General features: G+C 33.6%; 1 protein-coding gene across 5 annotated transcripts in view; it reads left to right on the forward strand.

Moving 5' to 3' along the window:
- The window catches only part of RICTOR (RPTOR independent companion of MTOR complex 2), a 126,032-nt gene that overhangs the window by 76,101 nt on the left and 22,510 nt on the right, over positions 1–27,421 (forward strand). For all 5 annotated transcript variants that reach the window (XM_057710240.1, XM_057710242.1, XM_057710241.1 and 2 more), the window contains 21 exons: positions 5,418–5,500; positions 6,568–6,655; positions 7,489–7,579; positions 7,692–7,758; positions 7,905–7,985; positions 10,006–10,106; positions 11,885–12,050; positions 12,338–12,439; positions 12,562–12,608; positions 14,430–14,565; positions 14,962–15,161; positions 15,444–15,570; positions 15,953–16,117; positions 16,290–16,366; positions 16,807–16,885; positions 21,681–21,790; positions 22,244–22,331; positions 23,522–23,614; positions 23,975–24,081; positions 24,548–24,777; positions 26,357–27,365. In XM_057710240.1, coding sequence (XP_057566223.1) covers positions 5,418–5,500; positions 6,568–6,655; positions 7,489–7,579; positions 7,692–7,758; positions 7,905–7,985; positions 10,006–10,106; positions 11,885–12,050; positions 12,338–12,439; positions 12,562–12,608; positions 14,430–14,565; positions 14,962–15,161; positions 15,444–15,570; positions 15,953–16,117; positions 16,290–16,366; positions 16,807–16,885; positions 21,681–21,790; positions 22,244–22,331; positions 23,522–23,614; positions 23,975–24,081; positions 24,548–24,777; positions 26,357–27,365 — 3,247 coding nt within the window. The remainder of the gene's footprint in view (positions 1–5,417; positions 5,501–6,567; positions 6,656–7,488; positions 7,580–7,691; positions 7,759–7,904; positions 7,986–10,005; positions 10,107–11,884; positions 12,051–12,337; positions 12,440–12,561; positions 12,609–14,429; positions 14,566–14,961; positions 15,162–15,443; positions 15,571–15,952; positions 16,118–16,289; positions 16,367–16,806; positions 16,886–21,680; positions 21,791–22,243; positions 22,332–23,521; positions 23,615–23,974; positions 24,082–24,547; positions 24,778–26,356; positions 27,366–27,421) is intronic.

Genomic DNA, 27,421 nt, shown 5'->3' on the forward strand with positions numbered 1-27,421 from the left:
CAGGCGGATTCTCAACCACTGAGCCACCTAGGAAGCCCCATTAGTTATCTATTTTTATATATAGTAGTGTGTATATGTCAGTCCCAGTCTCCCAGTTTATCCCTCCCCCCCATCCCCTTGTAACCATAAGTTTGTTTTCTACATCTGTGACTCTACTTCTGTTTTGTAAATAAGTTCATTTGTACCCTTTTTTTTTTTAGATTCCGCATATAAGCAATATCATATATTTGTCTTTCTGTGCCTGACTTACTTCACTCATTTTGACAATCTCTAGGTTCATCCATGTTGCTGCAAACAGCATTAGTTTGTTCTTTTTTATTGCCAAGTAACATTCCATTGTATATATGTACCACATGTTTTATTTATTTATCTACTTTATTTATTTATTTATGGCTGCATTGGGTCTTCATTGCTGCACACAGGCTTTCTCTAGTTGTGGTGAGCGGGGGCTACTCTTCATTGTGGCATGCAGCCTTCTCAGTGTGGTGGCTTCTCCTGTTGCAGAGCATGGGCTCTAGGCATGTAGACTCAGTAGTTGTGGCACATAGGCTTAGTTGCTCCGTGGCATGTGGGATCTTCCCAGACCAAGGCTCAAAGCCATGTCCCCTGCATTGACAGGTGGATTCTTAACCACTGTGCCACCAGGAAAGTCCCTGTACCACATCTTCTTTATCCATTCCTCTGTTATTGGGCATTTAGGTTGCTTCCATGTCCTGGCTATTGTAAATAGTGCTGCAATGAACATTGGGGTGCATTCCTTTACACTATCAGTGAAAGATTAGAAAGAGAAATTAAGGGAACCATCCCATTTACCATTGCAACAAAAAGCATAAAATACCTAGGAATAAACTTACCTAAGGAGGCAAAAGACCTGTACTCAGAAAACCATAAGATACTGATGAAGGAAATCAAAGACAACACACAGATGAAGAGATATACCATGTTCTTGGATTGGAAGAATCGCTGTTGTGAAAATGACTATACTACCCAAAGCAATCTACAGATTCAACACAATCCCTATCAAATTACCAATGACATTTTTCACATAACTAGAACACAGAATTTGACTGGAAACACAAAAGACCCTGAATAGCTAAAGCAGTCTTGAGAAAGAGAAACGGAGCTGGAGGAATCAGACTCCCTGACTTCAGACTATACTACAAAGCTACAGTCATCAAAACAGTATGGGACTGGTACAGAAACAGAAATATAGATCAATGGAACAGGATAGAAAGTCCAGAAATAAACCCACTTAGCTATGGTCAATTAATATATGACAAAAGAGGCAAGAATATACAGTTGAGAAAAGATAGCCTCTTCAGTAAGTGGTGCTGGAAAAACTGGACAGCTACATGGAAAAGAATGAAATTAAAACATTCTTTAGCACCACACACAAAAATAAACCCAAAATGGATTAAAGGCCTAAATGTAATGCCAGACAGTATAAAACTCTGAGAGGAAAATGTAGGCAGAACATTCTTTGACATAAATTGCAGCAAAATCTTTTTTGATCCACCTCGTAGAGTGATGAAAATAAAAATAAATGGGACATAATGAAATTTAAAAGCTTTTGCACAGGAAAGGAAACCATAGACAAAACAAAAAGACAACCCTCAGAATGGGAGAGAATATTTGCAGATGAAGCAACTGGCAAGGAATTAATCTCCAAAATATACAAACTGCTCATGCAGCTCAATATCAGAAAACCAAATAATCCAATCCAAAAGTGGGTGGAAGATCTAAATAGACATTTCTCCAAAGAAGACATACACATGGCTAAAAAGCACATGAAAAGGTGCTCAACATTACTAATTATTAGAGAAATGCAAATCAAAACTACAGTGAGATATCACCTCACACTGGTTGGAATAGCAATCATAAAAAATCTACAAACAGTAAATGCTGGAGAGGGTGTGGAGAAAAGGGAACCCTTCTGCACTGTTGGTGGGAATGTAAATTGGTACAGCCACTATGGAGAACAGTATGGAGAGTCCTTAAAAAACTAAAAATAGAACTACCATATGACCCAGCAATCCCACTTCTGGGCATACAGCCGGAGAAAACTATATTTTTGCTTTTATTTCTAGTACCTAGTAGTCCAAATTTCTTGAGAAGAGGGATTATACATGTTTTACCTTTCCATGTAAAAAAAGCAAACATTTTTCTTAAAATAATACCACCACTAAATGTGTAATTTTGTATTAATGATTATGTCTTCCTTCTTTGCAGATTAATTTAAGGGATAGCATAGAAAGGAATATAGCAATACATAGAACAATAATATTTAGTTGAACATTTCTATATACTTGGGTAACTAGCTAGCATATCTTTTCCATAAAAGTGACTGTCCCAGCCATAGACTTGGCTCCTAGCCAATATATGTAGAAGGACTTCCTTTGGCCTCTCAACATTTTGGTAAAAATCCCAAACTTGCCTTACCCTCATGTCCCCCTTACCCTCATGGACAACCTAGGATTCTGTGAGGGCTCAACCATCACACATCCTTGTTTATACTTTACTAGCCTCCACATACTCTCTCAACATAGAGAACGAACACAGTCCTCCTGCCAAGCTGAACTATCAGTGCCCTTACCTCAGAAATCACTTTTAACTTTGTTTTCTGTAGCTACAACTACCATCCTTCACTATCCTTCAGCTTCCTTGCCATTAGAGTGGTTTCTTTCTACCCCCCAGAATAATTCTATCCTACTGTAACTACCAGTACAGCCTAGCTGCTGTCTTCTCATTCTCCCTACTTTAGACTCGGCTCTTCCATCACTATACCTCTAATCTCTGCCAGTCTCTTGTTTCTCTTACACATTCTTTCTACTGTGCTTCAGTTTGTCCTGGGGTCCTTTATGCACTGATGCATCATTGGAAACTTAAAAGGTCTGAGTCTTCTTTGCTTCTACTGAAGTGAGAAGAGAAATATTCTTCAAGTTAGAATTCTGAAAACATTTTCTCAGGGAAGTAATTTCCTAAATAGTATTACATTCTGATATACTGTGTATGAGTTAAGTGAGCTTTTGTTATGTTTGTAATGTTATTTCTAGCATATATTTCAAAATCCAAATAACTAGCTGAAAAATGAAATTTTAGAACACAGTTTCTTCTTGAGTTACAATAGCCTGTTTTCCCTATGAGTGCAGACTATGATTACAGATCGTTGTATCTTAATCTATAATCTGTCAAATAACTATCAAACATCAAAGTTTGAGAAACTGTTTTGATATTTTAAGTAAGGAAATGTATTATGTTTTTGTTTTTGTTTTTTTATAAATTTATTTATTTTATTTATTGTCAGTGTTGGGTCTTTGTTGCTGCACACAGGCTTTCTCTAGTTGCTGCGAGTGGGGGCTACTCTTCATTGTGGTGCACAGGCTCCTCATTTTAGTGGTTTCTTTTGTTGTGGAGCATAGGCCCTAGGCACGTGGGCTTCAATAGTTGCAGCACATGGGCTCAGTAGTTGTGGCTCACGGGCTCTAGAGCACAGGCTCAGTAGTTGTGGCGCAGGGGCTTAGTTGCTCCATGGCATGTGGGATCTTCCCAGGGCAGGGCTCGAACCCGTGTCCCCTGCATTGGCAGGCAGATTCTTGACCACTGTGCCACCTAGGAAGTCCAGGAAATGTATTATGTTTTAATTTAAATTTGAACCTAAATTCAAAGAGAAGAAGCATATTATTCATAAATATATATACTTAGCTGGTAGTAACAGGGAAGTTCAGAATCCTATATGACTTTTAAAAAAAGGTCTTCCTTGACTTTTTAAAAATGTTTTCCCCAATATTTTATCAAAAGTTTCAAACATACAGAAAAATTATACAGTGAACACTGTATACTCCTGCCACTTAGATTTTGCTCTGTTTATTACATATCTGCCCATCTGCCTAGCCCTCTATAAATTCATCAGTCCTCGTGTGTTATTCTAATGCATTGTGAAGGAAGTTGCAAAGTTAAGTACTCCTGATTCCTAAACACTTCAGCATGCACATTGTTACCTAGAGTTCAGTATTTGTTTAGGGCCGTCAGTTGGTTATTTTTGTTTGTTTCTGGTTGGTTTTTTTTTTTTTTTTTGCTGGGGGTGGGGGCGTGTGTTGAGGGTAAAATTTATCCCTTACAGGGAAACACACAAATCTTGAGTCAACAATTTGATGAGTTTTGACAGATGCTTACACCTGTGAGTCTGAACTCTTTTTAGAATATAGAACATTACCATCATCCCAGAGAGTTCTCTCACATCCCTTCATAGTTAACTCCTGACCCCACTCCTGTGAGAAGCAACCACTGTTCTGTTTATTTTCATCATAAATCAATTTTGCCTGTTCTGAAACTTCATTTAAGTGAAATCATAGTATATGTATACTTTTGTATAAGGCTTTTTTCACTCAACATGATGGTTCTGATTTCACTCAACATAGTGCTGCTGATTCATGTTGTATGTATCAGTAATATGTTCCTTTTTATTGGTGAGTAGCATTCCACTGGGTAAATACACCACTGTGCTTTTAGTCTTCCTCCTGTTAGTGAATACCTGACCTGTTTCCAGTTTTGACTGTTCTGAATAGAGCTACTATGAGCAGTGTTGTAAAGTTTTTTTTCAGACATAAGCTTTCATTTCTTTTGGGTAAATACCCAAATAGAACTGCTGAGTCACAGGGTGGATATATGTTTAGTTTTATGAGAAACTGCTAGACTTTTTCTCAAAATACTTAAGCACTGTTTTATTCTCCTATCATCTATATATGTGAGTTCCAGTTGCTCTACATCCTTGTCAGCATCCAGTGTTATCAGTTTTTAATTTTAGCCACTCTGGTGTGTGTGTGGCAGTATCTTATTATGACTATAATTTGCGCTTTCCCAGTGACTAATGATATTGAATACTTTTGAATGTGTTTATTGGCTATTTACAGATCTTCTTTTGTGACATGGTGTTAATATGTTTAAAATTGTTTGACTAAATTCTTTTAATATTTTGAGTCATGCAGTTTATTTGAAGTCTGTCAGTTATACTCTTCTGTACATTCATTAAGTTTTGGACTTAAACTTTTAAAAAGCAAATGCCAAGCAAAGTTTTTCCATTTAGATTGAGAAAGCATTAAATAGGCGAAGTGTTGTCTTATTCACTCCAGTATCCCTGAGAATCACTCATCAGCAAATGGGAATAATAGGCAGTCAGATTCATGAACCTTTTGGGGTATGAAACAAATAGAAGTAGTAATTTAAATGATAAAATTATTGATAATCTCTAACTAGTTGGGAAATTCAGAGAATGTTTGCAATATACTATCATTTATGATAATCAAATAGTATAATAGTGTAATGTAGCTTGGAAAAATGTCACATTTTGTATTATGGATGCATTACTATAGAAAACTTTTTTGAAATTCAAATCAGTGATTTTCTTTTATCCTTTTCAGGTATTATTAATTTGTGTAAACCTGGAAACTCTGGGATTCAGTCTCTAATTGGAGTACTTTGCATTCCAAATATGGAAATAAGGGTAGGTAAAAGTTATTCCAATTGTTTCATTCCTGGAGTTTTAGTGGAGGAAATTAATTGGAAAAAATTTATTTCACATGATGCTTTTTCCTCATGAATTGTTACTCTGTATCACAGAGCATTTTAAAAATACATGAATAAATATTTACAACTTAGTTGAACCCTAAGAATAGGGTTCAGCACTGCTGTTGTTATTAAAATTAGATTAAAAATATGAAATTAATTATGCTTTATTCAGTAAAAAGTACAAACAGTACACAGGGGCATTCTCATTGTAAAAGGTTCAGGCGATACAGAAAAATATACTTAGGAGAAAGTAAATATAGTATTTTTGCAACTTATGCCTTCTAACTTAGTTTTTATATGTTATGGGTTGTGGTGTTGATTAAAATTGGGGTATTTATATACTTGTTTAGTAGACATAGTCTTAAATTATTATTGTATAGGAATTGTATTAAACAGCAAAAACATTGAAATTAGAGGAAAAAAATTAACTCTTCTGTGGTTCTTCCTTTTCCCATTCAGTGTTTTTGTTTTAATTTTGTTCAAAGGAACAAAATTTGCCCCTTTGTTTCTTATTATTAGTAGTAAATATTAGCTAGAGGTACCTTGCTTAAAACGTGAACTAAAGATAAAAGCCTTTAGACCATGGAAGGATGCAGTTATAGATGGAAAGATCTATAAGCAGGGAACTAAAGGTTCCAATTCAGTTGATTTCTTATTCAACAAATGGTGAAAGAACATGGTCCTTTGAGTCTGGCTGACTGAGGTTTGACTCCTGGTTTTATTATTTATAGTTCTATGACCTTGGGCAAATTATTTTTAACCTTTAAATTTATTTCTTCATGTGTACAATGGGAATAATAAAAGATTTATTGAAAAGATTACATCATTTATATGTAGTAAGCATTTAGTAATTTTCTCTAATATAGGCTTGATACAGTAGTTTTATAAAATACAGTAGTTTGTTTTTATCAATTTTTTAATCTGTGAATAGGACATTTAAAAATTTTTAAGCAAAAATTTATTCCATAAAAACAGATGAACTGTATTTATTTGTACTTGCAGCGGGGTCTTCTTGAAGTGCTTTATGATATATTCCGTCTTCCTCTACCTGTTGTAACTGAAGAGTTCATAGAAGCACTGCTCAGTGTAGGTAAGTATTGAAGTTCATTCACTATTCATATATTGTAATTTTTTAAATGGCTTATCTAGTGGAGGCAGAGTCCTTCAAAGGAAAAATACCAAACTGAATATTGAATATCATTTTCTCTTCTTACTGCATATTTGTGGCATGAAATTAATATAAAAATAAAATCTCAGATAAATTTTAAATAAAAAGAAATTTTAGGGACTGCCCTGGCGGTCATGGTAAAGGATCCGCCTTACAGTGCAGGGAACAAAGGTTCAATCTCTGGTCAGGGAGCTGAGATTCCCACATGCTGCAGGGCAACTAAGCCTGCACGCCTCAACTGGAGAGCTTGCGTGCCCACAAACTACAGAGCGCATGCACCTTGGAGCCTGCGCGCCACAACTAGAGAGAAGCCCACACACCGCAACAAAAGACCCCACATGCTGCAACTAAGACACGATGCAGCCAAAAATAAATAAAATAAATAAATAATAAATAAATTTTAAAAAGGAATTTAAATTTCCTCTCCATCACCCTAGCTCCTGAAATGAGCAGTTATTTAGGGGGATGGACCAAGAAAGGAAGAGAGGAGATAATAAGAAACCTAATGTGATTCTCAAATGGATTATTTGATTCTTGTTATTTTATTTTAGCTTAATGACTCTTACGCCCTTCAGTGAAGGAAGTTAGATCTGTGTTCATTTACATAAATCATTTTTTTCTGTATACCTTTTTGAGTCTTTTTTTTTTTAGCCAAGATTTAAGAAAATTATTTGTATCCTGGTTAGCTGATAGTTATTTAAAGTGTTTCATTGATGTATTATTTTCTTCTAACTATCTAAATTTAACTGTTTTAGATCCAGGTAGATTCCAAGACAGTTGGAGGCTTTCAGATGGCTTTGTAGCAGCTGAGGCAAAAACTATTCTTCCTCATCGTGCCAGATCCAGGTAGAATTTAGATATAGAAATAGTTCAGACTTATTACAATTACTATCTTTATGTTAAATTTTGTAGTGTATGGAACAGCATTTAAATTTTTCTGTGCTGTGCTTATTTTCAGGCCAGACCTCATGGACAATTATTTGGCACTGATACTCTCCACATTTATTCGTAATGGACTTTTAGAGGTAAGAGTTATAAAGCTTATTTTATTCTATTTTATTTGTTTTATTTTCTCTAACATAATTCTTTCAGAGCAACAGATATACATGTTGCATAATTGTGTTCATATATACTATTTTGCAACTATGATATTTTCTTTTTGTTTTCAAAGGGTTTGGTTGAGGTGATAACAAACAGTGATGACCATATCTCAGTTAGAGCTACTATCCTTTTAGGAGAGCTTTTACATATGGTAAGTTTAACAACTTCTGATTATGTTTCATACCATTAATGTTTTAATTTATAAAACAGTCTATTTTAACAATGTTACTTTGCATTATCTCAAAAAAATGTTTGCATTTATTTGAATGTTTATCTTTGCATTACAAAGAGCCCTTATACCTTATATTTTATATATATAGGCTAGTTTCTTCAGTGGAACAAATATAAAAAATACGAAGTACTGAATATTGCTTTTTTTTAACTCACTTTTGATGTTGACATTTTGAGTCCTAAAACTCTCTCTTAGAATAACTTCCTAAAAAGCATGAAATTATAAAACTGTAGGTATTAACTTCAATCAGCTAGGAATGGAATTGATATATAACAGTCAGTGCCTGAATTTTAGAAAACTTTGTGAAACAAAAATTTAAATATAACTGCCATATTTGAACATGTACTTCTCTGTAAACTTGTAATTTTAGCTTTGGAGGGAAGGAATCTTTTTTGCTTTTTGCCTGTGATTTTATGACATCAGTAACTTCTGGAAACAAGGAGCTAGCAAAGTGATCTGATCATTCTTTGCTCCCGGCAGATCAAGCAGTGAGCATACTCTGATCATTTGCAAGTTAGAGATTTGTATTTCTCAGTCACCTATTAGTTAATAAAATACTAAATTTAAAAAGAAAACACTTTAAACTCATAAAAGTAGAAGCCACCTTGTGGCAAATCATTTAAGATTTTGTTATGGCTGCTTATTATTGGCAGAATCTTTTTTGTTTTTGGTAGTTGTTTTTGGTCCCCTCCATCACCAGGGTTTTTTCTACATAGCAGTTGGGCTTTGTGAGTGAGGAAAGGAGAATAAAAACAGCGGTTAATGATAACTGTCTTGTTTATCAATGAATTATTTAGCCATTTGCTCTGTTTTCCTTCATTCCATCTATGAACAAATTAAGTAATATTGCAAATTCTCAGGTGTGATTATTTTTAATTAAGATATCATTTCTGTAAGGATATCAGTGTCTAGAATTATTTGCTTGTATATGAAGGAATCTCTTTAATAAATTTCATCCATTCTCTTCCCCCCAAGTACCAGAATTCTGTGTTTCCCTTGGAATATAAAAGCTGGTCATTTTGAGTATAGCAGTATTAGTTTTTTGCTTGTTATTCTTACATCTTCTGGCTTCCACATTTAATTTATTTATCTTTATTGGTAGAAAGCAGATTGAGTGGTAGGATTTTGTTTGGAAAGCAGAAGACAAGTTTCTTATTTTAAAGCGTGTTGGAGGACTTCCTAGGTGGCACAGTGGTTAAGTATCTGCCTGCCAGTGCAGGGGGCACGGTTTGATCCCTGCTCCAGGAAGATCCCACATGCCGCGGAGCAACTAAGCCCTTGTGCCACAGCTATTGAGGCTATGTGCTGTAACTACTGAAGCCCACGTGCCTAGAGCCCGTGTTCCACAACAAGAAAAGCCACTGAAGTGAGGAGCTTGCACACTACAATGAAGAGTAGTCCCTGCTTGCCGCAACTGGAGAAAGCCTGTGTGAAGCAACAAAGGCCCAATGCAGCCAATAAATAAATTAATAAAAAAATAAAAATAGAAAATAAAGATTGTTGGAATATGAGACACAACTGTTTTGAGAAAGTGGTTTTTAAACCTAAGAAGTCAACTCATAAGTTATGATATCACGTCCAGCATTTTAAATGCTACTTTTCACATAACATTACAGCACTGGATCTAAGTTTTGACATATAGTCCGTTTAGATTATTTAGAATTGAGTTTAATTGGGTACCACTTAAAATTATAATTTAATGTTATAACAAAGGATCTATGAAATTTAGTTTTATTAATGTAATATGAGCCTGTATCTTTATATGTTATATCTCATCCTTGTTGAAAGTAGATAAGATAAAAAATTAATAATAAGTGTGTATAGAAAGTAAATTAACTTCATGAGTAAAACCTCAGTCTTTAGCATTATATCTATGGATAATCTATAACATAAAATACTCTATTTTTCAGCTTTTATAAAATGTTGTGTTTCATTTTAGGCAAACACAATTCTTCCTCATTCACATAGCCATCATTTGCACTGCCTGCCAACCCTAATGAACATGGCTGCATCCTTTGATATCCCTAAGGAAAAGAGACTGTAAGTATCTGAGCGCTAGCAAAGCTTGGGCCTGTGTATTTAATACCCACTTATATGACCTTATCTTCTTTTTAAGAAAGTAGTGTATATAGGTTATGCCTGGAAATTCTTTAGGGAAGCCTTTGGGAAAGAGGAAGAGGAAAATTAATAGTTTTTTAAAATAATTTTTATTTTAGGCCACATAGTATTTTAGCTTAGTAAAATCAGCCTTTTCTAGCATGTTTCTGGACAAGGACATAAACTTTCTATCAGAGCAGTAAAAATATTGGGCTTGAGAGGTTTTTGGACTGTTTTATGTTTTGAGCAACAATTCAGCCTTTTTTTTCACTGTCTAAATTATTTCAAACTAAAGCACAGAGACCAGCCAATGTATTCTTTTATATGTGGTAAAAAATGTTGGAATTTAGCAACCCATACTCTGGGCATTGAAGTAAGCTAAACTCTTAATGCTGAACGAAATACTGCAAATACAGAATTTATAAACTATATGTTAATACAGCTGTAAGCTCGGCTGGAATTCCAGTGCTAATAATAAAATATAATTTAAAACATAAACTGGAGGAACTTGATTGGAGGTGGTAGTAGGAATCTTTTTTTCATTTGGTAAAGATTGTGTCTAGTCCAGAGGTGTCTTTTTTTTTTTTTTTTTTTTTCCTTTTCTATCATGATCAGAAAAATTTATGTATTTAGGCTTTTTTTTTTTTTTGGTAATGTTTTGAAATGTAGTTCATTAGCTATTCAGAACTAGGAGTTTTTGTTAAGTTATAAACATTTCTCAAAAGTTTAGTAAGCTTTATTAATTCAAAAGTACACATAAGGGCCTCACTATAAATAAATAATATTTTATTTGTTAACTTTAAATCTCTCAGTGAAAATACTGTTGCTTAACAGGCTGAAGTTGTGTTATAAACTGAGGGCACTAGACACCATCAGTTCTGACTCTAGGCTTACATTGATAGTGGTAGCATTCAGCTTTTATTCTCATAGTTTTGTGATGGAAAAATGTACTTTCCTAAAGCCTAATAGACAGGAACTCTCTGGGTCAGATTATGGCTATGTATTTTAGTGTGCATCAGGAATTTAAATTTACCTTCAAAATTCTAGTAATAATAGTCTTAGAATGATTTTTTTTTAGTTCAGTAAGCTCTCTGTACTGATAAGTACTTGCCAGTCTGGGCACATCTCAAGGTTTTTAAATTTTGAATCTGATTTGTATTTACCAGAATTTCTGAAGTTGAGACTTGATTGCTACCAAATTCTAGAAAACTGTACTTTTTGTGCACCGTAAAAAGGGAATTTAAAATAATTTTTTAAAGGATTCCATTTACAATTGCAGATTAGTTGGGAAAACAGACTATTCAGTTGATACTGGAATCATTGGTTATCTAATCTCATACCATAAACAAAAATAAATTTCATATGGATTAAGGACTTAAATGTGAAAAACAGAGTTTTGAAACTTTAATAAGGAAATATAGAAAACTAGGTTCTAACCTTGAGGAAGGAGTTATTAAAACTAACATACAAAAATACCCACCACCATAGAAGAAAAGATTAGTATGTTTCATTGAATCTGAATAATTAGTGTTTCTTTATACAAATCAGCAGTGTTCTTGGGGTTTTTTTTTTGTGGTTCCAAATTTGGTTAAATAATTTACCTTTTAGTAGCAATCTCTAGCCTGAATTTATGTAAGCTTTGATAGAATAAATTACCAAAGTGATCTGTTTAAAATTACAGTTGCCTTGCTACAGTATTAATTGAATTTTTTTCTCATTAGGCGAGCCAGTGCAGCCTTGAACTGTTTAAAACGCTTCCATGAAATGAAGAAACGAGGACCTAAGCCTTATAGCCTTCATTTAGATCACATTATTCAGAAAGCAATTGCAACACACCAGAAACGGGATCAATATCTCCGAGTTCAGAAAGATATATTTGTTCTTAAGGTACTGATGTGAAGATAATGATTTTTAGTTTAATTTCCTAATTCTTAACCCCGTTGTATTTTAGTAGGCATATACATGCTTGAGTTTGCAGTTTTATTCATGCATACACATTTTCAAAAGACTTCTAAGTTTCATAATGACTGGGCAGTTGACCTGTGTTTTTTATAACTTTTTAAAGTTAAAAAACCTAGATAATCCTCCTTAAATGAAAAATCTTTCTTTTTGTTTTATTTTTGATGTGAGGCCAATTTGTCTTAATTTTTCTTATTACTTTCTGGTGATTTTAGGATACAGAGGAAGCTCTTTTAATGAACCTTAGAGATAGCCAGGTTCTTCAACATAAGGAGAATCTTGAATGGAATTGGAATCTTATAGGGACCATTCTTAAGGTATGATAGGATACTTCTTGGTAATGGCTTGATTGTCTTCATTTTATTATTCATTGTAATTCATCATAATTATATGTTTAGGAATTGATAAATACATAATATAACATATTATGTTTTTCTAGTGGCCAAATGTAAATCTAAGAAACTATAAAGATGAACAGTTGCACAGGTATGTAAGAACTGTTTTGCATTTAAATTTGAAGAACTTAGATTTGAATTATATTATGCCTGATACCTACTAAAAGTAATAATTGATATTTTAAAGACACATACTTACATTTTAATAGTTGGTATTCAGTATGTACATATATATATTTTTATATATAGTTTGTATTCTATAACCAGAAAGCATCAACTAATTCTTTTTCTGGTTATTTTCATTCTGGTTTTAGTTTTGGAACAAATGAAGTACTTGAGGTATAAGTTTCTCAAATCGAGGACTATCAGCCTGTACTAATCTTAGCCCTAACATATGAGAATGACATAATAAGGACATAGTGTCTCCCTCTCAAAATGAGGGCTATTTTTTTTTTAGTAAATTTATTTATTTATTTATTATTGGCTGTGTTGGGTTTTCGTTGCTACGCAGGCTTTCTCTAGTTGTGGCGAGAAGGGGCTACCCTTCTTTGCGGTGCATGGTCTTCTTATTGCGGTGGCTTCTCTTGTTGCAGAGCACGGGCTCTAGGCACACTGGCTTTAGTAGTTGTGGCTCGAGGGCCCTAGAGTGCAGGCTCAGTGGTTGTGGCTCATGGGCTTAGTTGCTCTGCGGCATGTGGAATCTTCCCAGAGCAGGGATCAAACCCATGTCCCCTGCATTGGCAGGTGATTCTTAACCACTGCGCCACCAGGGAAGTCCCATGATGGCCATTTTTAATATTCCAGTTCTACTTTCTTTTGCATCTGACTTTGGAGGGTTATTCATTCTTTTTCACCTCCCCTGTAACCAACCATACCTTTCATTAAACATGCTAATGTTTATAGGATATACAGTACATCAGGGTATTGTGCTGTTTTCTAGTTTACTCCTTCCGAGTTTAGACTAACCAACCACCAGTGTTGATCTCATTGGATAAGAGGGCCTTCACTTCATGGTTTTGAAAAGTTCGTATCATTGACATTATTATTGATTGTATTCATCTACTCAGTGATATTTAACTTAATATCTGTATTAAGTTTTGAGAAATATAAAGAACATATAAATTGCACTGGGATAAAGAAGCATAGCACTAACTTTTCAGACTCCTTGAGAAGAAAGATGAAGACTCTTTCAGCTTTGTTTCTCCAACTCCTGGATCTGGCACCTTTATTAAATTGGGTTGTAGTACATGAAATTAAATTGAACTTAAATGGAAGCTTAGAACATAATATTGAAAATTATAGCATTGAAATATCATCCATTACTTCATAAATTCAGTTGCTTAAATTTTACCTGGAGCTTTTATGGTTGACTTTTTGCCTAATTGTGAAAAACTGGCAAAATCATAGTGTGGTAACATTTGCTTACAATTATGTAGTATAAGATTATCTTATGGAGTCACAGGACAAAGTTCTTCATAAAGTACAGTAGAAAAAAATTTATATATTCTGGATTAAAAGAGAGTTTACGGAAAAAAAAGAATGAAAATTTATATCCAGGTGGCTTCCTCATATTTATCCAACTGTATCGTCCAGTATTTTATATCTGCATTTTTCCTGCTAGCATCTTTCTTTTCCACTTTTTCTGTCAGGCATTTCACCATAAAATTCTTATTTCACAAAGATATTTTTTATAATGAAGGGGTTTTTTTTGTTGGTTTTTTTTTTTTTTTTTTTTTTTGGTTTGTTTGTGGGTGGAATGTACCAAATGTGTTTATTAAATTTCTTGCCATTTACCCCAGTCGTTTAAATCGAAAACATATTCAAAACCTTATTATATCCATAAGCTGTGGTTAAGATTCTAAAATAATTGTTTGGTTTATTACTTTGTTGCTCATTTTTATTTTGATCTTAGGTTTGTACGAAGACTACTTTATTTTTACAAGCCCAGCAGTAAATTATACGCCAACTTGGATCTGGATTTTGCCAAGTCCAAGCAGCTCACAGTTGTGGGTTGCCAGTTTACAGAATTTCTTCTTGAGTCTGAAGAGGTAATAAGCACTTTGAATATTTTCCAGAGTAAATGTTTTTCACTGAATTTGACCCCTTCCTTTTAATTCTGAATTTGCATAAGCTATATTTAGAAACATAGGGAATGAGGCCAGACCTAGATTTGTATCCTGATTTAGTCACTAGCTATTGATCTGACTTTGGACAAGTTATTTACCTTCTAGAAGACCTGGTTTTCTCCTTGTAAAATGGAAATAATACCATCTCATGCAGCATTGTGTTGAATGGGATTAAAAAGAACAGATACTCAGTGACTGATGTCTTTTATTAGTAACTTAATCATTATCATGAAATTTTTTGGACTTGATTAGAGTTGATTTTTCTAATTGTAGGCACTAAGTGCTTATCTAGCAATATCGTAATGTATTTGTTTTTAGGATGGGCAAGGATACTTAGAAGATCTAGTAAAGGATATTGTTCAGTGGCTCAATGCCTCATCTGGAATGAAACCTGAAAGAAGTCTTCAAAATAATGGTTTATTGACTACTCTTAGTCAACACTACTTTTTATTTATTGGAACACTTTCTTGCCACCCTCATGGAGTCAAAATGCTGGAAAAATGCAGCGTATTTCAATGGTGAGCATTCCTAGATTCTGTTTCAGTATATACCTAAACTTTATTTTTAATGTGATCAGAAAGGGTATGCTTTTTTAGTCTGTGTTTGGTAAGTTTTATTAAAATACAAAAAAAATTTTAATTAGAGTTGTCTTGATGCTCTGATGCTTTTTTTCCTTTTAATGTGGTATTTGCTAAGTGCTTTCTTTTAGAAATACTTTAGGAATTTTAAAAATATTCCTTGAATTAATGAATCAATACAGTAATTTCTGGTAACCTTCATTATTTTCATTCTTTTTTTAGTTTACTTAACCTTTGCTCCTTGAAAAACCAAGATCACTTACTGAAACTAACTGTTTCGAGCTTGGACTATAGCAGAGATGGATTGGCTAGGGTCATCCTTTCCAAAATCTTAACGGCAGCCACTGATGTGAGTATAACATATGCAATAAAACTACATATTTCATAACCAGTTAATTCAATATTTTTATAAATTTTATCCTAATACAATTAATTATAAATTCTAAGACTATGGGATAGAATTTGAGTTTATTTTAAAATTTTAGTTCCTCCAAAGAACTCGATACACATATTTTTATATAAAGGGAAAGAAACAGCTAGATAGAAACAGAAGTATTTTACTTCACTAGGACTAAAAGAAATATTTATATCAAGGGCTAGACCATCAATTCCAGTCTTTCTGCCCTTTTCAAGTAGCAGAACTGTCCCAAAACAAAGTCAAGTAGACCATCCATAGTGAAGTTTGGGTGGTAGTGATTTTTTTTTTTAAATGTTCTCATTTATCTTTATAGGCCTGCAGGCTGTATGCAACAAAACATTTAAGAGTATTATTGAGAGCTAATGTTGAATTCTTCAACAACTGGGGAATTGAATTACTAGTGACGCAGCTGCATGATAAAAACAAAACAATTTCTTCTGAAGCTCTTGATATTCTCGATGAAGCTTGTGAAGACAAGGTGAAATTTCATTATTTTATAATAAAATACTTAGACATGAATTTTTATTAAAATATTCAAATTTGTTAAAAAATTATGTGAAATTATAATATATATAATATAGTGGTTTTGGAAATAGAGAATTGACTATTTTTGTGCAGTTATTAATTTGCCTAATAATTATTTCTTTTAGGCCAATCTTCATGCTCTTATTCAGATGAAGCCAGCTTTATCTCACCTTGGGGACAAGGGTTTGCTTCTCCTCCTGAGGTAAATTTTAAGAAAATTGTTCTTATAGTTTTGTTTTCTATGGCAGTGTGTATTAAAGCAGGATTCAAATCTGTAAAGGAAGCACTCTAAAAAGTTCAGCTGTTAACTTCTGAAGGAGGCCTATTTTAGAATATTGGACATCCTTTAGCTCTGAAACTCTGTCTTTTCATTGTTTTCCTTAATGTTTCTTTTACATTTCTGTGTGTCCTCATTCTTTTCATGATGTTTTCTTTACTGTGGTTGGATATGTATTTTTTGCAAAGATTATGAAAATTTACTTGTGTTTGAAATTATAGTGAGTAATATTTGACCTTTTAGTTTTAGGAAGGAGATGTTCTTAAAGTCTTTTAGCTCCTTAAACATGTTGTTTGAGATATTTTAGCTCCTTAAACAATTTCTTGTGAGACTCAGTGTTTAACTGTTTCTTATTTAATTTACAGATTTCTCTCCATTCCAAAAGGGTTTTCCTATTTGAACGAAAGGGGTTATGTAGCAAAACAGTTGGAAAAGTGGCACAAGGTAACTTTTCATTGAATGAATTTCAATTTGTATGTTTTTATCTTGGGGAAATAGATTTGTGAATTTAGAGGATTTTTTCAATATCATCATCAGTATTTTGAAACTAAAGAAGTTAAATATTTAAACATTCATGTGAAGTCATCTCAAAATTCTATGTGATTTGTATTCATATTTATCCATTTTTTAAATTATAGTTATTGTATAGCGAACTATTGGTCTTGTGTACATTCTGTTGAAATTTTGCTTTCAACTTAATTGATATAATCTGGTCTCATTTGTCAGCCTTACTTACCATCATTTCTTTTATTCTTGGATTCCTTTCACAGCCCTTTTAAGCTGAAACTAAAAACAATTTAAATGAAGATTATAGAACAGTTCTATCAAGCAGATATAATCATCTAATTAAACTTCATTTTAGGGTGTACTTTTCATAAATCTGAGAGCAGACTTCTTACTGTTGTTTATAGTAGGGAAATCTAGGAAGAAGGAATAGTTTGAAGGTATTAGTTAACTTCCTAGCTTTTCTTTAGCTGGTGATCACTGTGGCTTCAGTTTTGTTTGAAGCATTGTAAATTTTCAAAGCATCTTAGAAACTCATGGAATAATGAATAATCAATCCTAATGTAAATGATTTTCAGATTTTCCATTATTTCAGATCATTATTTGTATTGTCTATATTGAACCATGTTTCATAAGATATTCTCATTTTTAAAAAAATACTATAGCTATAGTTATAGTTGTCAGAGGTGGGGTGTAGGGGGAGAGGGAATTATATGAAGGCAGTCAGATGATACAAACTTCCAGTTATAAGATAAATAAGTACTAGGGATGTAATGTACAATATGATAAGTATAATTAGCACTGCTGTATGTTATATAGGCAAGTTGTCAAGAAAGTAAATCCTAAGAGTTCTTATCACAAGGGAAAAAATTTTTTTCTATTTCTTTTGTTTCTATATGAGATGATGGCTTGTTCACTAAACTTACTGTGATAATCATTTCATGATGTGTGTAAGTCAAATCATTATGCTGTACTCCTTAGACTTATACAGTACTGTATGTCAACTATATCTCAATAAAACTGGAAGAAAAAAGGGAAAAAATGCTGTAACTATAAAGCATACAACTTCAGGCATGAAGTCTTTCAATTATTGGTGAATTAGAAAACTGAAATAAAGATGTGATCGTTTTATTTCCTAAATAGAAAGTGTTTAAACTAGTTACCATAAGATTGGTCAACTTATTATATGAAATTATAATATTAGGAAATCGCTTAGCAAATCTGCTGCAGTACTTTCAGGTAGTAGGTACAAAATATTAACTGCTGTAACAAAGTCATGTGTAGTGTACAAGGAAACAGAAGAAGGGTTAATGATTCTGCCTTAGGGATTAGCAAAAGAAACGTTAGGCTCAGGAAAGGATGTGATATTTGAAATGGCCTTGAGGAGTAAATAAGCAAATAAATTGGAAGAAGGGTATTCAAGGGTGAGGGGGCAGAATAATAAATCTGTATAGATTATCGCAATTTCACTGACTTGTGAGGAAAGCCATATTCCAGTGTGTTTGGGGCTAGCATAAGTGGCGTGTGGCGAGATGAAGATGGAATGGTGAGTTAGAACTAGATTCGTTAGAATTAGAACTAGGCTTTTATGAGCCACATTATATCATACTAAGGGATTTCAATTTTGTAGGAAGTGGGGGAATTGTTACAAGTGTAAAGAATATTCATAGTCAGAACTATAGAAACAGATCGCAGTGTAGTAGCAGAAGTTTGATCATCAAAGGTAAAAGAATCTAGGAATACTGAGACCAGTTTAGAAGCAAAATTGATAAGAGCATGAACTTCAGTGATGGTTAGGTTTGACGGGCAGGGACACATTTCCTGGACATTTTAAAAATAAGATGGACAGGATTTGTGAACTGATTGTATATAATAAATGAGGGGTCCCACTTGACACTTAAGGTTTCTAATTTGAATGACTGAGTATATAATGGCTCACCATTAAGAAATTGTGATTACAAAAGGTGGTTTGCAGGAATGAAGATAATGAATTTTGAATAAGTTGAGCTGGTATTGCCTACGTAGGCAAGTGATAGTGTCCAGAAAATATTTGGAAGTGTGGATCTGGAGCTCAGATGCATGCAAAGGTGGCAGTTTGGGAGTTGTCAATGAATAGTAGTAGTTGAAATTTGAATTAAGTGATATCACCAAGGAAAATGTAAAGACCAAAAAAATAAAGCTGGAAATTGCTTCCTAGAGAACACTCTGCTTTCATGAGGGGAATAATAGGACAGGGACACTGAGGAAAAAATTCTCAGAATGGTTTCACTAAAGGAGACTTCAGGAAGGAGAGGCCAGTGATATATATTCTTGAGAGAGGTCAGGTAAGGGGAGCACACGAGAAAAGCGTGTTGAATGTGACAGGTCGTTGGTGAATTTTGCCAGAGCAATTTCAGGAGCAAGTTACAAACAGTTGCTGAATTGCAGGTAGTCAGGCAGTAAATGGGAGAGGTGAAAATAAAGATAATATAGTCTACTCTCTCAAATACGTTAGAGAAAGGGAAGGGAACTAACATACTGATTGCCTACCATTAAACTTAGTGCTTTTCAGTATTACCTCATTTAATCCTCACAGCAGCTCTATGAAATGTTTTCTATTGCTTCTGTTTTGTGAAGAGAAATGTGGAAGCCAAGATGAGTGAACTAATTTATCCTAGGTCACAGAGCTTGGACATAACAGAGCAGGGGCACTTTTTGATTCCGAAGCCCATGCTCTTTCCACTGTATTTGTCTTCCTCCCAGTAGCTTGCAGTATGCCAAGGTGAAGTTGAGACTGTCTCTTTTTCTAGGTAATAAAACATCCAGGCCAGAATAACATTGAAAATTCACTCATTCGACTTAAAACTTTCTTCCCTAGCCCAGGCTTGATATAGACTGAGAAACCTGCAGTGGAGGGGGGATATGTAATGGAGGGGTTCATTTCATCACTCTTTATTGTCTGTCTCCTCCCCATTTACCAGCTGCACATTTGGGGCCTCTCCAGCCTTAGAGCAGGAGGAGGAGCAGGAAGGGGTAAGGGGTCATGGATAGTCTTACTCAACCGATGCATTTGCTGTCTGAGGTTGTTAGCTTTGAGCGGGGCCCATTTCAAATGTTGACTCTTTTACTCGAGGGTTATGTTCGTGAATTCCTCAAAGGCCTCACTCTGGGGATCTCTCATTTGCAGTTCCCTTGACTAGATCAATGGCTCCTCTGGCTGCCTACTTACAACACCTCTTAGTAGCTAGAGGTTGGCCCTCATTTGGGGTCTTCTTGCCCCTCCACTAGGTCCTTTTGAGCAGAATCCTCAAGATGATCCATATCAGAAACTCAGTGCATTTCATAGCTATATCCATACCCCTGACCTTTGCTAGTGCTTTCCAGATGGATGCTGCTGATCAAAAGACCAACCAAGCAATATGTGTGAATGTAACTGTTCCTGCATAAAGCCCAAAATACCTGCCTTAATTAGAATTTTTGTACTGAGATTTTCATGTATAGAGGAGATTATGGTAGTATAGTGTATAGAGTAATATAGTGATTGTAGTAGCAGCAGTAGTAATTTGGTATGCTGATAATATAATTAAAATCTAATATTACTTTTGCAAAGTAAAGAACCTAAAAGAAAAGCATGAAAAGTAAGTTTTTAGAGTCTAAATAGGGAATTAAGGTAACCCACGAAATTCAAGTTATCTAAAGTGGTTTAAAATGAAAACTGTCTCCTTGCCCCCCTTTCTGTCTTTTCTGAAGCTAATGTCTGTTAGCATTTTGTATGCATTCAAAGATGTCTTATACATCTATAAGTATACTTCATTTAAAAATACAAGTGTATCCATTCACAGCTGTATATAAAATTGTATTTAATTTTTTCATTTAGCAATATATCTGACATCTTTTCACAGCTGTGCATTTAGAGCTATCTAACTCTCTTTAATGGCTGCATAGTAAATTATATGAATGTACCTTAATTTTTATAATCACGCCTGTATTATGGGCATTTATATTGTTTCCAACTTTTTAGTTTTGTAAACAGTGTTTGCCGGATATTCTTGCATGTGTATTCTTTGCATACTTGTGCAAGTATATCTTTTGAACAAATTTCTAAAGTATAATTGTTGAGTTAAAAAGTATGTGAACTTGAAGTTTTGATAAATACTGCCAAATTGCTTTTCAGAGGTTCTACCAGTTCCTTCTCAACAGTTTAAAGTGGACAGCTTTTGCAGTAAAGATGGTGGTGTGATTGACTGTCTCAGTTTAAAGAATTTGACTAGAAGTTTTCCAGGTTTCAGTTGGAAATAGTTTTTACATTTGACCTGATTTAAATCAGTGGGGAGAGGTATTTCTTACCAAAAGGTGCTAAAATGATAGAACTCAGTTAATTTCCTTTTAAAATTTCTAGTGAATATCTTCAGGGTTTAATATCAAGAAGCTAGTTTTTTTGTTTGTTTGTTTTAATGGGGAAAGGAATTCAGATATGACAGAAACAAATTTTTAGCTTACTTATATGGACCCTAAAATATTAATTGAAAATGAGTAAAAGAGTATAAACCAGAAGCTTATTGGTATGGATAGGATAGAACATTTGCATTCATAATACCTTGTTCTATCTACTCGTTTCAAAAATTTCTTAAATTTCCTGAACAAATGTTCATTTTTTCTCATATTTATGCTTCTAAGATTTGTTAGGTAACTAACATGTTAGAAATTTAGTGAATGTTGTTATGATGTTTGTAATTAAAACAATATTATCTTCTAGGAATACAATTCAAAATATGTTGACTTGATTGAAGAACAACTTAATGAAGCACTTACTACTTATCGAAAGCCAGTTGATGGTGACAACTACGTTCGTCGGAGTAACCAAAGGTATAGTCCAGTTAATGGGATAATTTATTGCTGATCCTCAAACATAAAATTTAGAACCAAGTTATTATAAATCATTATTTTTTAAAGTTTTCTGAGTACTTGGATAATCTGTTTCTTACACTGACATAGGAAGAATCTTTTTAAAGCCCAGCATTAAATGTTCAGAAATTCCAGGGACATTCATAACTTGAATACCTTGACTAATATAGCATTCAGATCCCTCTGTTCTTTCCTTAGTCTGTCTTTCTAGTCTTAGTTCTCTTACCATTACTCTGAAACCAGCTAAACTATTATTTTTCTAGAGGAATTGTCATGCCTTTCCACCTTCATATTTTTGTTTATGCTGAGTGATTATGTCTAATTCTGTTTATCTAGTACTTCATTATAAGTCATTTGTTAAGTAACGTATTTAAAATGAGCCAATAGATATATCAGTCATTTTTATTATACTAGATTACAGCGTCCTCATGTCTACCTACCTGTACACCTTTACGGACAACTGGTACACCACAAAACAGGCTGTCATTTGTTGGAAGTACAGGTAAAAGCATAATTTGCTTATTTTAAATAGCTATAGTATTTTATTTTAAAAGCTAAAGTATTACCTTTGCAAAAACTTCTCAAAAGCCTTAAAGTCAGAGGCATAGTTGCTTTTAAAATTGTCCATCTTGTAATTGACTTAGGCATTCTTTGTTTGCAATCCTTAGACATATTACTGGCTTGCATGCATTTCCCTGACTTATGACCTTTTGCATAGCTAATTTGTTATGTAGAGTCAGTAACCCAGTGAAGGTCTGAGTTCTTTCCTTTCTAGTTTGTTGGGGAATCCTTAGTAAAAACATCCTGAAAAATTGAGTTTCTTCATTTCTCTTGCTGGGAAGTTAAACTGAACCTGTAACATATTCATTTACTTTTGGTAAGCAGCAAACCGAAGGTATCAGCTGCTGTTTGTTAGTGCCTCACTATTTTCGTATACTTCGTGTAATGTAAGAGGCTTAGGCAAGCAGTTGTTCTTTGAGTATAGCATGCACACCAGATTTTGGCTGGGAATATGTCTTGCTGTTAGGTGTTTTCAAGAAGTATAAACCTTTTCTTATTTTAGGAATAGTTATAGAAGTGTGTGTTTCTGAACAGTAGTAACCTAGCAGTTTAGTTCCTTTTCATATCGATGTTCATCTCAGGAGCAAAAGTTTTGCATAAATATGCTCCATTGTTTCTTGTATTTTTATACTGTCTATGAAGACTATTGAGGTGTATATCTTTATACTAATTTTTAAAAATTCACTGAAAATTTAAATGATTTTCTCAGTGTCATTACCTACACAGTATGATAAGATCTGGGTATTAATTTATTATTTTCTATCTAAAAGAAATAATGATAGTTAATGACTAACATTTTTATAATACTAAGTCCCAAGTACTTTGCTAAACTTTATATGTAAAAATTCATTAAATCATTAAACTTTATGAGACAGAGAGTTTAGGAAATCAAGACATGGGGAGATTAAGTAACTTGCTGAAGGCCACTTAGCTAATGAGTTCTAACTCTAGTATATGAACTCAGAGCTCATGTCCTAATGCTGCTTCTTAAGAAATTTAACTGAAAATTATTTTAGGATTTTAAATATGCAGAAATTACTAAATACAAACCTTAAATAGATTTTAAGATACAATAAGAAAATATGCTAGAAACATATTGTTAATCATGTGGTATTTTTTTCCTTTCTCCAGAATATTATTACAGAACTCTGTCACAATGTCCGTACACCAGATTTGGATAAATGGGAAGAAATTAAAAAACTGAAAGCATCTCTGTGGGCCTTGGTTTGTAATAAACACTTCTATAAGTTCTTAATTTTTAGATTTTACTCATTTTCCTGTTAATATTAAATAAATAAAAATAATTTTATTTGGAACTCGTTCTTCTATTAGTATTCTAAAACCAAGATATTTCCTACCCATTTAAATATTATTTTATGTTGGAAAATAAATGATTAAGCTATTAGTTTTCTCGCTAAGACAAATGGAACTTTAATCCCTAAAGTTCCTTATGTGATGTTTTTTTCACAGTTCTTTCTCTCTTATAGACATGGTCAGATTTTTTGTTTCTTTGGGTAGCTTTCCAAATCTCTTGAAAGAGTTACTCTTGTGAATATATTTGATATGTAATTTCTTTTCTCTCAGGGAAATATTGGCTCATCGAATTGGGGTCTCAATTTGCTACAGGAAGAAAATGTGATTCCAGATATACTAAAACTTGCAAAGCAGTGTGAAGTTCTTTCCGTCAGAGGGTGTGTCATTTAACTCAGAAATCTTTCTAATGTATATATAGTTGTTCACAGATGTGTGTGAGGGAAGAGTATTTTATGATTGCAGTTTTTCAGTGCATTAAGTTAAACATCTTAAGGAACTCCTTGTTTAATATTATTGATATTTTTATCATTGTAATATTGACATTTACCTTGCAAATAAACAGTGAGAGTAGGCGTGTGTCCAAATAGTCCAGTAGTCCATTAGCCCAAATATTCCAAATTTATTTCAGAAAAGCTAATGTATATATATTTTTTTCCATGATTACAATGCTTTTTTAAATTATTTCCTTGTAATTAATATTTTTATTAAGAAGTTTTTCATGTTATTTTTAATGGCTGTTAAAGAAAGTGCAAATGTACATATAGCAAACTAATACTTTATGGTTGCTTTAAGAAATCTCAATTTGGAATTATAAACTGTCATTACTACATCTTTTATTTTCAGGACCTGTGTATATGTGCTTGGGCTCATAGCCAAAACCAAACAAGGCTGTGATATTCTAAAATGTCACAGCTGGGATGCTGTAAGGCACAGTCGCAAACATTTGTGGCCAGTGGTTCCAGATGATGTAGAACAACTCTGTAATGAACTCTCATCTGTCCCAAGCACCCTGAGTTTGAACTCAGAATCAACCAGCTCTAGACATAATAGTGAAAGCGAATCTGCACCATCAAGTGAGTTTTGTGACAGGGTCATATAAAGTTAGCCAAAACTAACATTTGTGATACTGAAATTTAAATGAATTTTACATTCTTAATTTACTTTCTTCTGAGATAATTTGGCAGTAATAGCGTCTTAGAGAATACGTATCTTCTCACAGCAGGGAGTATAGCCACCAACATATATTGTTCTCTCCCTTTGCTTTTTTCCTTCCTTTTTTAAAGAACTTTTATTGAGATATAATTGATATACAATAAATTACATATGTTTAAAGTGTACAATTTGATATTTTTTTTCTTATTAGCAATGTATATGTGGCAATCCCAATCTCCCAATTCATCCCACTGTTTGTTTTCTACGTAGCCCATGGAAAATCCTACTTACAGAGTTAAATAATAAGCCATGTCCCAGGAGAACCATTCCCTTTTTTGCAATTTCTAATAAGTAAATGTTTATTCACCTACTTTCTTCATTTATCTAATTCTTTAGTTCATTTTTCAGATATAGGATTGTTAAACTAGAATATATTTGTTAAGAGATATTATATTGACATGCATTTTTGAAAGAAGAGCTAAATTTTAAAATTAAATAGTGAGAGTGTTAAAAGATAAAGTATCAAAAATCAATTAAAGGAAAAATGGTTTGCAGTTTTAAGCCCTGTGCTAAATGCTACTAGGTGCAGAGAATTTAAGACACTTTTTTTTAAAGAAGATAGTGCAATATTTATCAAAGCATATTTCATAAGATCTAAGACACCATAAATTATAATATGCACCACTATTTAAGAAAAAAAAAACACTGCCTATTGCAAGATGCATCCTGATTTTAGAGATTTTAAGTGCGAAAAATGTGCATCTTAGAATTGACAAAATATCAAAATACAGTGCAGTGTGCAAGTTTAAGATTTTATTTTGCCTTCTTTCAGAAGGTATTTGAAGTAGTTTATAATTATTCAACAGAGAATTAATAATAAAAATAGAATAAAATCCCATAGATGTCATTAGGCACCTGGATTGAGCCTTTTATTAGAGGTAGGCACTGAATTTACATGAGTTGCTTAGTACCTAAGACAAAGCGAGAAATAAATATAATTGGTTTAAAAATGAATTTAAAATGTTGTGACTTGGTTCTTTGTTAAGTATAGTTTGCTTAAAATTGGACATTGATTTCTTATAAGATTGATTTCTCTTGCCTGTTGTGATTTGAAGAATCAGGAATCTGTACCAACTGAATAAACATCCATGGTCAAGTCTCCTTTTTGCCTTTAATTTTATCTTGAATATTTGGAGGTTTTGGGAACTCACTGGGATAATCAAAAGAAACTTTATGTAAGCTGTGACATAATGAGTCCTATAGTTTTTCTTTGAAAATAACAGAAGATCCTCATAATGACAAATTTTATATTTTATTCAAGTACAAATTCTGGGTCTCAAGGAAGCTCTTTTTATGTGGCTCAGCATTTTAACTCTTTAGTTTTGAAAAATTTTTCCCCAGGTGACTGTTAAACAAAAATTTCCTGAGTTATGTCACTAACAGTTACTATGATTATTTGCCCTTTTAATGTCCTTTTATTAATCAATCCTTTGATCATAGGTATGTTCATAATGGAGGATGACCGGTTTGGCAGCAGCTCTACTAGTACATTTTTCCTTGACATCAACGAAGATGCAGAGCCAGCATTTTATGATCGACCCGGACCTGTAAAGGATAAAAATTCATTCCCTTTCTTTGCTTCTAGTAAACTTGTGAAGAATCGTATCTTAAATTCACTTACTTTGCCTAATAAAAAACATCGTAGTAGCAGTGATCCAAAAGGAGGGAAACTGTCATCTGAAAATAAGACAAGCAACAGGCGGATCAGAACGCTTACAGAGCCCAGTGTTGACTTTAATCATAGTGACGATTTCACACCCATATCCACAGTACAGAAAACATTACAATTAGAAACTTCATTTGTTGGGAATAAGCACATTGAAGACACTGGTAGTACTCCAAGTATTGGAGAGAATGACTTAAAATTCACCAAGAGTCTTGGTACAGAGAATCACAGAGAAAACACAAGCCGAGAGAGATTAGTTGTAGAAAGTTCAACGAGCTCACATATGAAGATACGTAGCCAAAGTTTTAATACAGACACTACAACAAGTGGCATAAGTTCAATGAGCTCAAGTCCTTCACGAGAGACAGTAGGTGTAGATGCTACAACTGTGGACACAGACTGTGGAAGTATGAGTACTGTGGTAAGTACTAAAACTGTTAAGACAAGCCACTATTTGACGCCACAGTCTAACCATCTCTCTCTCTCTAAATCAAACTCAGTGTCCCTGGTGCCTCCAGGTTCTTCTCATACACTTCCTAGAAGAGCACAGTCCCTTAAAGCACCCTCTATTGCTACAATTAAAAGTCTAGCAGACTGTAACTTTAGTTACACAAGTTCTAGAGATGCCTTTGGCTACGCTACACTGAAAAGATTGCAGCAGCAAAGAATGCATCCATCCTTATCTCATTCTGAAGCTTTGGCATCTCCAGCAAAAGATGTGCTGTTTACTGATACCATCACCATGAAGGCCAACAGCTTTGAGTCCAGGTTAACACCAAGCAGGTGAGCAAATATACATTTTAAAATGAACAATAATGGTTGCATTTTAACAGATTTAA

This window comes from Hippopotamus amphibius, chromosome 15 (genome assembly GCF_030028045.1).
Source record: "Hippopotamus amphibius kiboko isolate mHipAmp2 chromosome 15, mHipAmp2.hap2, whole genome shotgun sequence".
In the NCBI taxonomy this organism is placed as follows: domain Eukaryota; kingdom Metazoa; phylum Chordata; class Mammalia; order Artiodactyla; family Hippopotamidae; genus Hippopotamus; species Hippopotamus amphibius.